At 41.1% G+C, this 12047-nt stretch overlaps 1 protein-coding gene across 4 annotated transcripts in view; it reads right to left on the bottom strand.

Annotated features, from left to right (window-relative positions):
* The window catches only part of hecw2a (HECT, C2 and WW domain containing E3 ubiquitin protein ligase 2a), a 263018-nt gene that overhangs the window by 88979 nt on the left and 161992 nt on the right, over positions 1 to 12047 (bottom strand). For 3 of the 4 annotated variants that reach the window (XM_061918718.1, XM_061918721.1, XM_061918720.1), the window contains 2 exons: positions 2422 to 2551; positions 2205 to 2351 (listed from right to left, as the gene is read on the bottom strand). In XM_061918718.1, coding sequence (XP_061774702.1) covers positions 2205 to 2351; positions 2422 to 2551 — 277 coding nt within the window. The remainder of the gene's footprint in view (positions 1 to 2204; positions 2352 to 2421; positions 2552 to 12047) is intronic. The other variant, XM_061918719.1, reaches the window with a different exon arrangement.

Raw genomic sequence — 12047 nt, 5'->3', positions numbered from 1 at the left:
TTCAAAAACAAAGTTTTATTTACAAACCCTGTTTCCATGTGAGTTGGGAAATTGTGTTAGATGTAAATATAAACGGAATAAAATTATTTTCAAAACCTTTTCAACCCATATTCAATTGAATATGCTACAAAGACAACATATTTGATGTAAAAACTGAAAAAAATGTTTTTTTGCAAATAATTATGAACTTCAAAGAATTTGATGCCAGCAACATGTGACAAAGAAGTTGGGAAAGGTGGCAATAAATACTGATAAAGTTGAAGAATGCTCATCAAACACTGGGTGCCATGATTGGGTATAAAAACAGCTTCCCAAAAAATGCTCAGTCTTTCACAAGAAAGCATGGGGCGAAGTACACCCCTTTGTCCACAACTGCATGAGCAAATAGTCAAACAGTTTAAGAAGAACGTTTCTCAAAGTGCAATTGCAAGAAATTTAGGGATTTCAACATTTACGGTCCATAATATCATCAAAAGGTTCCGAGAATCTGGAGAAATCAGTCTACGTAAGCGGCATGGCCGGAAACCAACATTAAATGACCGTGACCTTCGATCCCTCAGACGGCACTGTATCAAAAAACGACATCAATCTCTAAAGGATATCACCACATGGGCTCAGGAACACTTCAGAAAACCACTGTCACTAAATACAGTTCGTCGCTACATCTGTAAGTGCAAGTTAAAGCTCTACTATGCAAAGCAAAAGCCATTTATCAACAACATCCAGAAACGCAGTGGGCTTCCCTGGGCCCGATATCATCTAAGATGGATTGATGCAAAGTGGAAAAGTGTTCTGTGGTCTGACGATTCCACATTTCCAAATTGGTTTTGCAAATATTTGACATTGTGTCATCCGGACCAAAGGGGAAGCGAACCATCCAGACTGTTATCGATGCAAAGTTCAAAAGCCAGCATCTGTGATGGTATGGGGGTGCATTAGTGCCCAAGGCATGGGTAACTTACACATCTGTGAAGGCACCATTAATGCTGAAAGGTACATACAGGTTTTGGAACAACATATGCTGCCATCTAAGCGCCGTCTTTTTCATGGACGCCCCTGCTTATTTCAACAAGACAATGCCAAGCCACATATAGCACGTGTTTCAACAGCGTGGCTTTGTAAAAAAAGAGTTCGGGTACTTTCCTGGCCCGCCTGCAGTCCAGTCCTGTCTCCCATTGAAAATATCTGGCGCATTATGAAGCGAAAAATACGACAGCGGAGACACCAACCTTTCGATCCCATGAGCAAGGCAGTGGGACGACTCACTCGGCTGCCAGTCACAGTGCTTGGACTTACAGCGCAAAACATTTCTGTAGTCCCCAAAACGCCTATGCAGTGCAACCACCAGCGCACTGTAATCAAGTCTCTCTTCTGGGTTCAACAGGAGCAAATAGCATTCGGCTTCCTCCATCAGTGATAAAGCCAACTGCAAATCCCTTGCCACCTCAGTCCAGCCTACTTTATTCGCCAAAAAGCTCAAATTGTGTTCCATAAAGCTTCCTTGCTTCCGTTTCTCGAAAACTTTGGAGTTCTCATTGCGTCGCACATAAGATCATGGGCTGTTTGCTTACATTCGGCGACAGCTTTGCTGCTGCTGCGTTGCGATATAGCTAATGGTGGACTTGTCTGTTTGGGCAAAAACGCAGGTGCCAGCTTGACACAAGCTGCTTCTGTCAAATTTATTGCACAATGTTCAGATCCTTTTTCTACCTGCTTTCGAGCGCTGATGCCACCGATCAACCTCTCTTCCCTATGCTGTAGGACAGTGGGTTTAAACACAGCAGTGGAGAATGAGTGACATGGTTGGAGATGCTCTATCTGACGCATTATGAACAAGCGGTAACAGATACTCAGTGAACATAAACACAAATTCAAGTGTGTGTTCCACTGTTAGCCCTAACTCAGGCTCCCACAGTCAACACAGTGTCTACCAAACTGTTGCGCACACCGTTCAACTCTTTTTATATTTATGATTTGATCGAGAACCCAGCCTGTAGACAACATTTTCACTTTTTGACTTGACTTCCTGTTCGAAAATGCTCGTTTGCACAACTTGTGCTTGAGTCTGAGAATGTGGCGTTCAGACATTATATCACATGCAAGCCTGAAATTGTGTGACATCTGTGGTATGATTTGTGTACAGTATCAGTGATTTAATATTATATGACAAGAAGGAGATGTACTGTGACTATGATGACCAGTACCTCATAGAAGCCCCGAACCAGACTCTCAGTCTGCTGAGCCACGCCCCTCTCAATGCGCCACTTGACCATACACTCGATGTACTCCTTCTTGTTCTTCTCCGACACAGGAATACTCGCCCCACCCGGCTTGAGCTCTCGCTCTGTGATCTGCAGACACACCATACATACTAATGGTAAAATATAATTATTAATGTCCATGAGTGTGTGACCTAATGACCTGTCCAAAGACCTCCTCGTTGACAGTGAAGGTCAGGTCCAGCATGTCCTCGATGTCGTTATCCTTCATCCACTGCAGACTTTGGTGGAACTCTTCATCCAGGAACTCCAGATCACTTAGGTCACATGATCTGGTTGGTCACATTATTGGTGTTTGATTATACTAGAGAAAACTACACTGATTGTAACTATCAATCTAATTATCTATCTACCAATCCATTCGGGGGGATTTGGATCTGGATTTTCTAATCAATTATTGTTAGAGGATAGAGATAGTGGCTTAACAATGATTTCTACAGTTAAATATTGTTTTCAGTAATTTTGAAAATTGTGGAAGTAACAAAACTGTAAGGTTCTGTCAGTCTGGAATTCCAAGATGCACTGACAGCAGGTGTAGCCCAGGTAAATGTGAATTTAATGTCAAAAAACAAAGTAGGAGTAATGCACACGAAAAACCATTTCAAGAAGAAACAAGGATTGAGCCTTGTGTGAAGGGTAGGCGGATGTACGTTTGTATAAAACAGCCTGATTGGCAGTCTGAAATAGGTGTGCTCGGATTGCCAATCAGGGACAGGTGTGGAAAAAAGCGCTCAGGCAAGAGTAGTGACGCAAACATGAAACAGTACCAAAAATAAAAGCGCTGGAAAGGAAACAATAGCAAACACATGTCCTGCAGATTTCATCCAATATTTTCTAAGTAGTTATTAAGTTTTCAACGACTGCGTTTCAATTGTAATTTTTTACATTTCTGTCTGACAAGTACTGAGGGTAATCCTTTTGAGCACCATTTTTGATGATGGAATTTAAGATGCTCGATGTTGCTCTCATGTTTTTTGTTTCTGTCAAAATAATTGACTGTAACATATTTTCTACTGTACATGTTCACAGTATGAGGATTAGCTTTTTCTTAAACGTTTTGTACTTATTTTTTGCCTCTGTAGATCTTTGTATTACGAAGGTTCTCTTTAATGTATTTTTCTTTTTACCAGCATTTTTCAGAGATTTTGTCATTTATGGTAAATTGTTCTTCTCCTGATTATTACTAAGTTGTTTCCATGGAAGACGTTTAACAAAAAGCCTCATAAAAATATTAAAACATTTTGTATATGCATCAGTTACATTTTTTTTTACCAGTAAGCTACTTGAAAAATGTAGTAGGCTAAGCCACAAGTTATTCTCAATTAAAGGTAGATAAACTACAGGAGAATTGCAAGCTACACTATAATCTACATGGCAAAAGTAGTTTGCTAAAATAAAATTACATTGAACTGCATTTCTATCTATGGGCTCACATGTATAATATAAATGTTAATGTAATTGAGAGTGTATAAATGGATCCAATAATGGCCAGTTATTGTGGTTTTCCTGCAAGTCATCTTCTTTACTAAAGATAAAATATCTGCGTGAGAGAACCCCATTTTCAAGTATGTTTTTATCTTTTGTTGTCAGCCTAAAACATCCCTCTGTCTTTGACTCCCTCGTCGTGACGTGACATGGAAGCGTGACTGTTATGATTTTGCTTACTAGTTTCAATGATTCACCTTATCTTGCATCTGATTGACCAGTCTGTATTGTGGATGTTGTCATTCATTTAAGTCATTGTGTTTTCTTCATATTTTTTTTAGCCTGGATTCGTAGCCAATTTTTTTCTTTGTAGCCTGTAGTTTTGATGTAAACTACCTAGCTACATTGGTCTAAAAGAAGCTAAACCACAGAAAAAAGTACTAGTTAAAATGTAGCTAAGCTACTGCCAAGCTACTGGAAAATGTAGTTAAGCTACATAGCTTAGATTAATGTAGCTTGTTACTGCCCATCACTGATTTTTAATGGAGTTTAAAATGGCCTTCACCATGTAAGCTGTCCAGCCATCGATTATGCAACGAAGAGAAGGCAGCACAAACAGAGGACAAAGTGGGCTGGCATAGACTGGCTTGAGGCAAGAAACGTGGAATACTGAATGATGGTTGATCAGGCGGTTGTTGAAGCTTAACGGACGGTTGATGAGCCTGTCGATCTTAACAGGTCAGAAAAATCTTTGAGTCAGCTTCCTGGAGGTACAAGCCAACGGTAAGTTTTAGGGAGCAGAGCCATACCTCCTGTCCCCATTGCTTCGCCGGTGCTGGGATCCTGTGGCAATCAGCCAGCATGCAGTAGCGGGAAGCAGTCCGTGATAAGGCGTCCTGGTGAATGTGAAAGTGGATTGACGGCACAGATATGTCTAATTTCTGGGAAATAAACAAAGGAAGCTGATAACCGCAGGCAGACTTGAATGGGAATATATCTGTGGCCGAGCAGATAAGGAAGTTACGTGCATATACCTCCCAGAGCAGGTGGGAGGACCAGGAAGAAGGTTGTTGGTGACATATGCAGAGGAAGGCAGCTTCCAGGTCTTGAATTGCCTGCTCCGTCTGGCCGTTTAACTGAGGATGCTATTCCAACAAGAGGCTCTTAGTAGCTCCCAATACTTTGCAGAAAGTCTTCCAGAACTGGGACACCAATTGTGGCCCCATGTCAAAGACCAATTCCAAGAAAATGCAATGATTACGAAAAAAACGTAAGCCTCACAAGTAGCTGCGCTGTCTCCAGGGATGACGGTAACTTAGGTAGGGTGATGAAGTGGGCCATCTTCAAAAACTGAGTGACCACGTTGAGGATTACACGCCTGTGAGGCCTGTGATTAAATCCAGGATAATGTACGACCAAGGACGTGGAGGAACGGGAAGCATACGCAGCAAGCCTGCTGGCAGGCTGTGTGACATCTTCTTTCTGGCACCAACAAAAGGCGGAAACAAACTCTTGGACGTTGGTGCTTTTAGAAAGCCACCAAAAGCTGAGCAAGGTAGAACAGTGTGCACCTCACCCTGGGATGGGTGTGTGCGTGTCCCCACAGAAGGACCTTGGATCTCAGCTCAGCTAGAACAAACAGTTTATCTGAGAGACAAGTTATCTGGCACCTGAGAGTTATTGTCTGCGTCGGATACCCTTTTCTTCACCTACCACTGGATGGTTCCCACCACCTGGGCCACAAGAATGATGGTCTCTGGCATGCCTTCCTCTGTGGTAGGACTGGGGATCTTGGAGACATAATCCAGTTCGACATTCCAGAGAATGTCAAACTGCATATCAGGTCTATATGATGAAGAAGTTATAGCAGGTGAGGAATAAAGACTAACGTTACTGATGGAAGTTAAGTCATTGAGGAGTACTGATGTACGCTAGGTTCAGTGAAAACCAGTAATGGGGTTGCAGTTGCCTACAACCAGTGCATCTACGTCTGTAGTGCAAGAATAATGGCCAGTAGATCTCTATTCCCCACATCATAATTTCTCGAAAAAGGCACAAGGATGGAGCCTCTGGTCGACTGGAGAGCGGTGGGACAAAACCACTCCCACTCCTGTTTCCGACGCGTCGACCACGACAAAAAAATTGCAAAGCAAGATCAACATGGGAGAGAAAGACAAAGCCCCCTCAGCTTCTGGAGTCTAGCCAAAAGCATCTTAATGCATTGTCAAAGGTTTACATCCAAAAATCACTGGTAAAATCATTGGAAAAAAACATTATCAATACGTGTGGTATAGTGGCCTGCAATTCTGCTTGGCTTTGTGATTTTAGGACATAAAGTCATGCTTGACATTGTGTTTATGAAGTCATCAATAGTCCTGCTTTTTTTGGGTTCAAGAGGTCACTGAAGAAGTTTCCAAAAAATAAATTTACTTTTGTACTACTAATTCCCGTAAAAATTGCTTTAATCCTGTTCTCAAACGTTCCAATGCTTAACTTGGGTGTTCTATATATATAGTTTAATAAATAAATGTGTATCCGGATTTATATAATTCTCTAATTCTAGACTAATATGATCTATGTTGTAAAATGTTTCCAATTCATCATTTTCCTGTTCAGCAATGTTTTGTGTTGCTCTATGAATGCCCCTGATATTCCCCAGAATAATGTTATCTTACTGCCTGGCATATAACTGTTGGCACAATGCTGCCATCTCCTATTTGATATTCTCCAGAACACCGATGTTCTCTACTATTGTCGCAGTTATGCATTCTCCTTTAAAATCATCTTTAGCTCCTGTTTTACTGCTGTTTTGTCCTTGCTGAGAATCTTGATTTTTTCTTTTAACTTTTTTGTATCACAATTCCCATTCTCCCTCTCTAGTTTTGTTGTATATTTTCTACATGTGATTGTAGATTATTGATAGCACCTTGTAGATTTTCTATTGTATGCATTAATGCTCTTATATTCGGGTAATCTGTTTCTGGCAATTGAAGGGAGGAAAAGTTGTTCTCCGTATCGTGTAATTTCTAATAAAGCGTATCAAACTTTATAAAGTTCAAGATTCACCATCTTAGCTTTGTTTTACAGTGATATTGTTTGAAGCCTCATTGCGTATACATCTGGGGCAGTACCTCATGATTGGCAGACAAGGGTGGTTGTTCCTTTTTTTAGGAAGGGGAACTGTGTTCAAAGAATCGTGGGATCACAGTCCTCAGCCTTCCCGGTAAGGTCTATTCAGGTGTACTGGAGGTGAGGCTATGCCGGATAATCAAACATCGGATTCAGGAGAAGCCATGTGGTTTTTGTCCTGGTCGTGGAACTGTGGACAAGCTCTCTACTCTCGACAGGGTCCTTAACGGTGCATGGCAGTTTGCCCAACTAGTCTACATGTGATTTGTGGACTTGGAGAAGGCATTTGACCGTGTCCCTAAGAAAGTCCTGTGGGGAGTACTCAAATTTATGGGCTATCGGACTGTCGGAATGTCCGCTCCCTATATGAGAGTGTCAGAGCTTGGTCCATAGTCACAGTCTGTCTGTGTCTGTTTGTCTCTGTGTGTCTTTGGGAGAGTGGGCGTGTTTTGGGCGTAGGCTTGGCTCCAGCTCTCAGCCTGGCACAGCTGATCCCAGCACCCTAATCACTCACCTGCCTGCCATCAACTCATCACCTGGAGCCTACAAATGTTTGGACTTCACTTGGCGCGATCGCCAGATCGTTTCACCTTTCTACATGCGGTAACGCTTCTCGTCCGTTTGTCCTAAAATTCTAGCACTTTTGAAAATCTTGCGAACCTGCCATTTTTGTGTTTTTTGGCTCCTGATCTTACCCGTTTTTCCTCTGCCTTCGGTTCCCTACCTGCAGTGTGTGCCTGCCTCAGCCTGCTAGCCACAGCCTGCTAACCACAGCCTGCTAGCCTCAGCCTGCTAGCCTCGGCCTGCTAGCCTCACCCTGCTAGCCACAGCCTGCTAGCCTCAGTGTGCTCTCCTGCTGAATTTCCCCCAGGGATCAATAAAATGCCTTCTATTCTATTCTAATCTATTCTAGACTGCAAAGCCAAGGACTACAAGCTCCCTCCTTTCCCTCAGGTTTTATTAATAATAACCCTTGAACTCTAATTCAGCTTGTCTTGTCTGCATTTTGGTCCACCAGTTTTACCCACTGTGACACCATATTGCCGGCAGATAATCGGACCCATTTTCACTGAGCGTTGGACTCCACCAGGGCTGCCTTTTATCACCAATTCTGTTCATAACTTTTATGGACAAAAATTCTAGGTGGGGGGATCCTGTTTGGTGGCGGCAAGATTTGGCGGCTGCAGGATTAGGTCTCTGTTTTTTGCAGAAGATGTGGTCCTGGTGGCTTCATATGGCCAGGATCTTCAGCTGTCACTGGATCGGTTCGCAGCCGAGTGTGAAGCGACTAGGATGAAAATCAGCACCTACAATTCAGAGTCCATGGTTCTCGCCCGTAAAAGAGTGGAGTGCCATCTCCAGGTTGGGGAGGATATTTTTCACCAAGTGGAAGTTTAAGTACCTTGGAGTCTTGGTCACGAGTGTAGGAAGAGTGAATCGTAAGATTGGCTGGCGAATCGGTGCGGCGCCTGCAGTAATACGGACACTGTAATGATCAGTTATGGTAAAGAAAAAGCTGAGCCGGAAGACAAAGTTCTCAATTTACTGGTCAATCTACGTTCCCATCCTCACCTATGGTCATGGGCTTTGGGTTATGACCCAAAGGACAAGATCACGGATACAAGCGGCGGAAAAGAGTTTCCTCCATCAGGTGCAGGGCTCTCCCTGAGTGAAAAGCTCTGTCATTCGGGAGAAGCTCACAATAAAGCATCTGCTCCACGTTGAGAGGAGTCAGATGAGGTGGTTCGGACATCTGGTCAGGATGACCCCGGATGCCTCCCTAGAGAAGTGTTGAGGGTATGTCTGAACCGGTAGAAGGCCACAAGGAAGACCCAGGACACTCTTGAGAGACTCTTGGCTGGCCTGGGAACGCCTCGGGATCCTCGGGAGGAGCTGGATGAAGTGGCTGTGTAAAGGGAAATCTGGGCTTCTCTGCTTAGGCAGCTGCCGCTCTGACCTGACCTTGGCTAAGCGTAAGAAGATGGATGGATAGATTGTTTGAAGAAAAATAAATACAAATTCCTTGTATCTCTGACGGATTATCTCCATTGTTTGTTACCATCTTACCGAGATAGATGTAGCTGTCAACTACTTTGATAAGGTTTCCATCTACAACGTCTGGTGCCCCGGTAGAGTACTTATCACTTTGGCGCATGTTTAGGCCCACCGGTTTGCTTTTGAGATAGATTTCATTCAGCATAACATTCAGTACTTGTGGAGTGTGGGCCACCAATATTATGTCATCAGCAAAAATCATACGAGAAAGATGTTCGCCGTTGATGTTGACTCCCTTTCCTTCACTGTTGATAATAGCGTCTAGGAAACAGGCTGTGAAGAGTTTGGACGAGACATTGTCACCATATGTGGATCCACTTTCAAGGTTGATCTTATTGCAATACCGGTGCAATCTCAATGTTGAAGTGGCACCACTAAACAGGTCTTGGAGGATCAAGATGTATGCTGCATTTACTCCTTGGTTTTTGAGTGTAGCAGAAAGTTGGGAAAATGATATTGAGTCAAACGCCTTTTTATAGTCGACAAATGCAAAGCAAAGTGGGATATTATATTTGGTAGCTTTTTCTTTTAGTTGACTAATAGCCTGGATGTGGTCAATATTAGAAAAGCCCACCCAAAATCTAGCTTGTTCTCTTAGTTGGTGACTTTCTAGGGCTCTTAGCATCCGCCGCAATAAAACCTGTGAGAATACTTTATCCGTCACAGGAAGAAAAATGATAGGTCTATAGGTATTTTTTTTAATCTGCAGTGTCTCTTCTCTTGTGGATAAGTACGAATGATGCCAACATTGGAATAGGAAGTAACTAATGATATACTATACTAATTATATGATAGTTAAGATACAAAAATATTAAGGAATATCAATATATTAATTTCTTTAAGTGTAGCAATATGTGTCGTTAGCATTAAAACTATTAATCTTCCTTAACAATTCAGTCTGTGAGTCCACACGTGTCTGCCTGACATTGTTCCATGGACTGCATGACATCACACACATTTACAGACAATATCATACGTACATTAAACTACGACTTACAATTAATATTGACAATGAAACAATCAACATAAGATGAACAGCTGAGCATGCACATTACACATGGGTACAAGACTGGTTTGTCATTAACCACTGTTTTACTGTTTTTTTAAGTTGCATAGTTGACAGTTAATAATATGAGCTGGTAGTTTGTTCAATCCAAGTATGCCTCTAATTGAAACAACCATTTGACTAAAATGTGTCCTACATCATTGAATGTTACAATCATCCCTGGTAGCGTCTCTCGTATTGACTCAAATACAGGTTCTTTATAAAAACGTAATAGTGGTGGAGGGGAAAGCTCATTCAAATCCCGAAAAACAAAACATGCATCTAAAAATGTCTGATCGTTATCCAAATCTAAAATGTTATACTTGCTAATAGGGGTGCGAATCTTTGTGTCTCACGATTCAATTCAATATCGATTTTTGGGGTCAGGATTCGATTCAAAATCGATTTTATTTTTTCAATTCAACACGATTCTCGATTCAAAAACGATTTTTTTCCCGATTTAAAAGGATTCTCTATTCATTTAATACATAGGATTTCAGCAGGATCTCTCTACCCCAGTCTGTTGACATGCAAGCAGAGGAGTATATTTTTGTAAAAAGCTTTTATAATTTTAAAGGACAATGTTGTATCAACTGATTGCAATAATGTCAATTAGTTTTAACTATTAAACGAACCAAAAATATGACTTATTTGATCTTTGTGAAAATATTGGACACAGTTGGACACAGTTTATGAGATGCGATGCAAGGGCCCAGGCTTAGACCGATTTTTTAATTTTATTTTAATCTTCTATTTTTTTCTCCCTTCCCCCCCCACTTGTTTACCTGTATCTCACCTTTTTTGTAAGGGGCGCTGGAAGTCGGCAGACCCGTCAGCCATCCTGTTCTGTCTCCCTGTAATGTTTGTCTGATCGTGAATGGGATTGTGCTGAAAATTTTAGTTTTCCTGAAGGAACTCTCCTGACGGAATAAATAAAGTACTATCTAATCCATCTAATCTAATGTAATCTAAATTTAGTTTTGGAATTGGATTGCATTGTTCTGGTATTGCTGTGTATTGTTTTGTTGGATTGCTAAAAAAATAAAAAAAATAAAAATTGATTTTATAAAAATGAGAATCGATTCTGAATCGCACAACGTGAGAATGGTGATTCAAATTCGAATCGATTTTTTCCCACACCCCTACTTGCTAAGTATATTACAATTATGATAGACATTTTATGTCTTTTTAAAGAGAGACTTGATGGGTCCCAAGGTGCCCTGTGTTGCATGAGACCAAGTTGTATAACAGTCAATTTTATGTGTAAAAATCATGGCATTCATATAAACTTTTGCTGATTCCAAAGTCAAAATACTCTTATATGATTAAAATGTTACAAGTTGAATTTGATAATACACGTAATTTTTCAACATGATATTTAAAAGTTAGGTTTGAATCACAGACCACACCCAGATATTTTAAATAATCCACTACATCTAAACATGTATCCATAACTAAAACAGATGCCATGAAAAACACACACAAAAAGTTTTTTTTATATTAATATGTAGACTGGAATTTTGGAGCCAATGTGACACTGGTATCATGGCTCTGATTTTAGTGTGAGAATAAAAACACCGTATCATCTGCATACATCGGAATCTTGACAGTTGAACACATGAGTGATATTTACAAAAAACAAATTGCATTAGATGAAGAGGAGTATGTCCACTGCTTAGGTGTTCAATTATCTGTGCGCAATAACCATTTTTCTGCTATTTTTGATACTATTGGTAAAATACTTATTGGCCGATAGTTCTCTGGTTTGGTCTTATCACCAGCCTTAAAAAGTAGGGTAACTCTTGCAGTTTTCCATGTCAATGGTACTTTACCCTGATTTGTTAATTAATTAAAAAGGCCTACTGAAATGAGGTTTTCTTATTTAAACGGGGATAGCAGGTCCATTCTATATGTCATACTTGATCATTTTGCGATATTGCCATATTTTTGCTGAAAGGATTTAGTAGAGAACATCGACGACGATAAAGTTCGCAACTCTTGGTTGCTGATAGAAAAGCCCTGCCTTTACCGGAAGTAAGTGTGCGTGACGTCACGAGTTGCAGGGCTCCACACATATTCACATTGTTTTTAATGGGAGCCACCAGCAGTAAGAG

The sequence above is a fragment of the Nerophis ophidion genome, linkage group LG13 (genome assembly GCF_033978795.1).
Source record: "Nerophis ophidion isolate RoL-2023_Sa linkage group LG13, RoL_Noph_v1.0, whole genome shotgun sequence".
Classification (NCBI taxonomy): Eukaryota; Metazoa; Chordata; class Actinopteri; order Syngnathiformes; family Syngnathidae; genus Nerophis; species Nerophis ophidion.
Note: the sequence above shows the minus strand (reverse complement) of the source record. Positions and strands in the feature narration are given on the sequence as shown.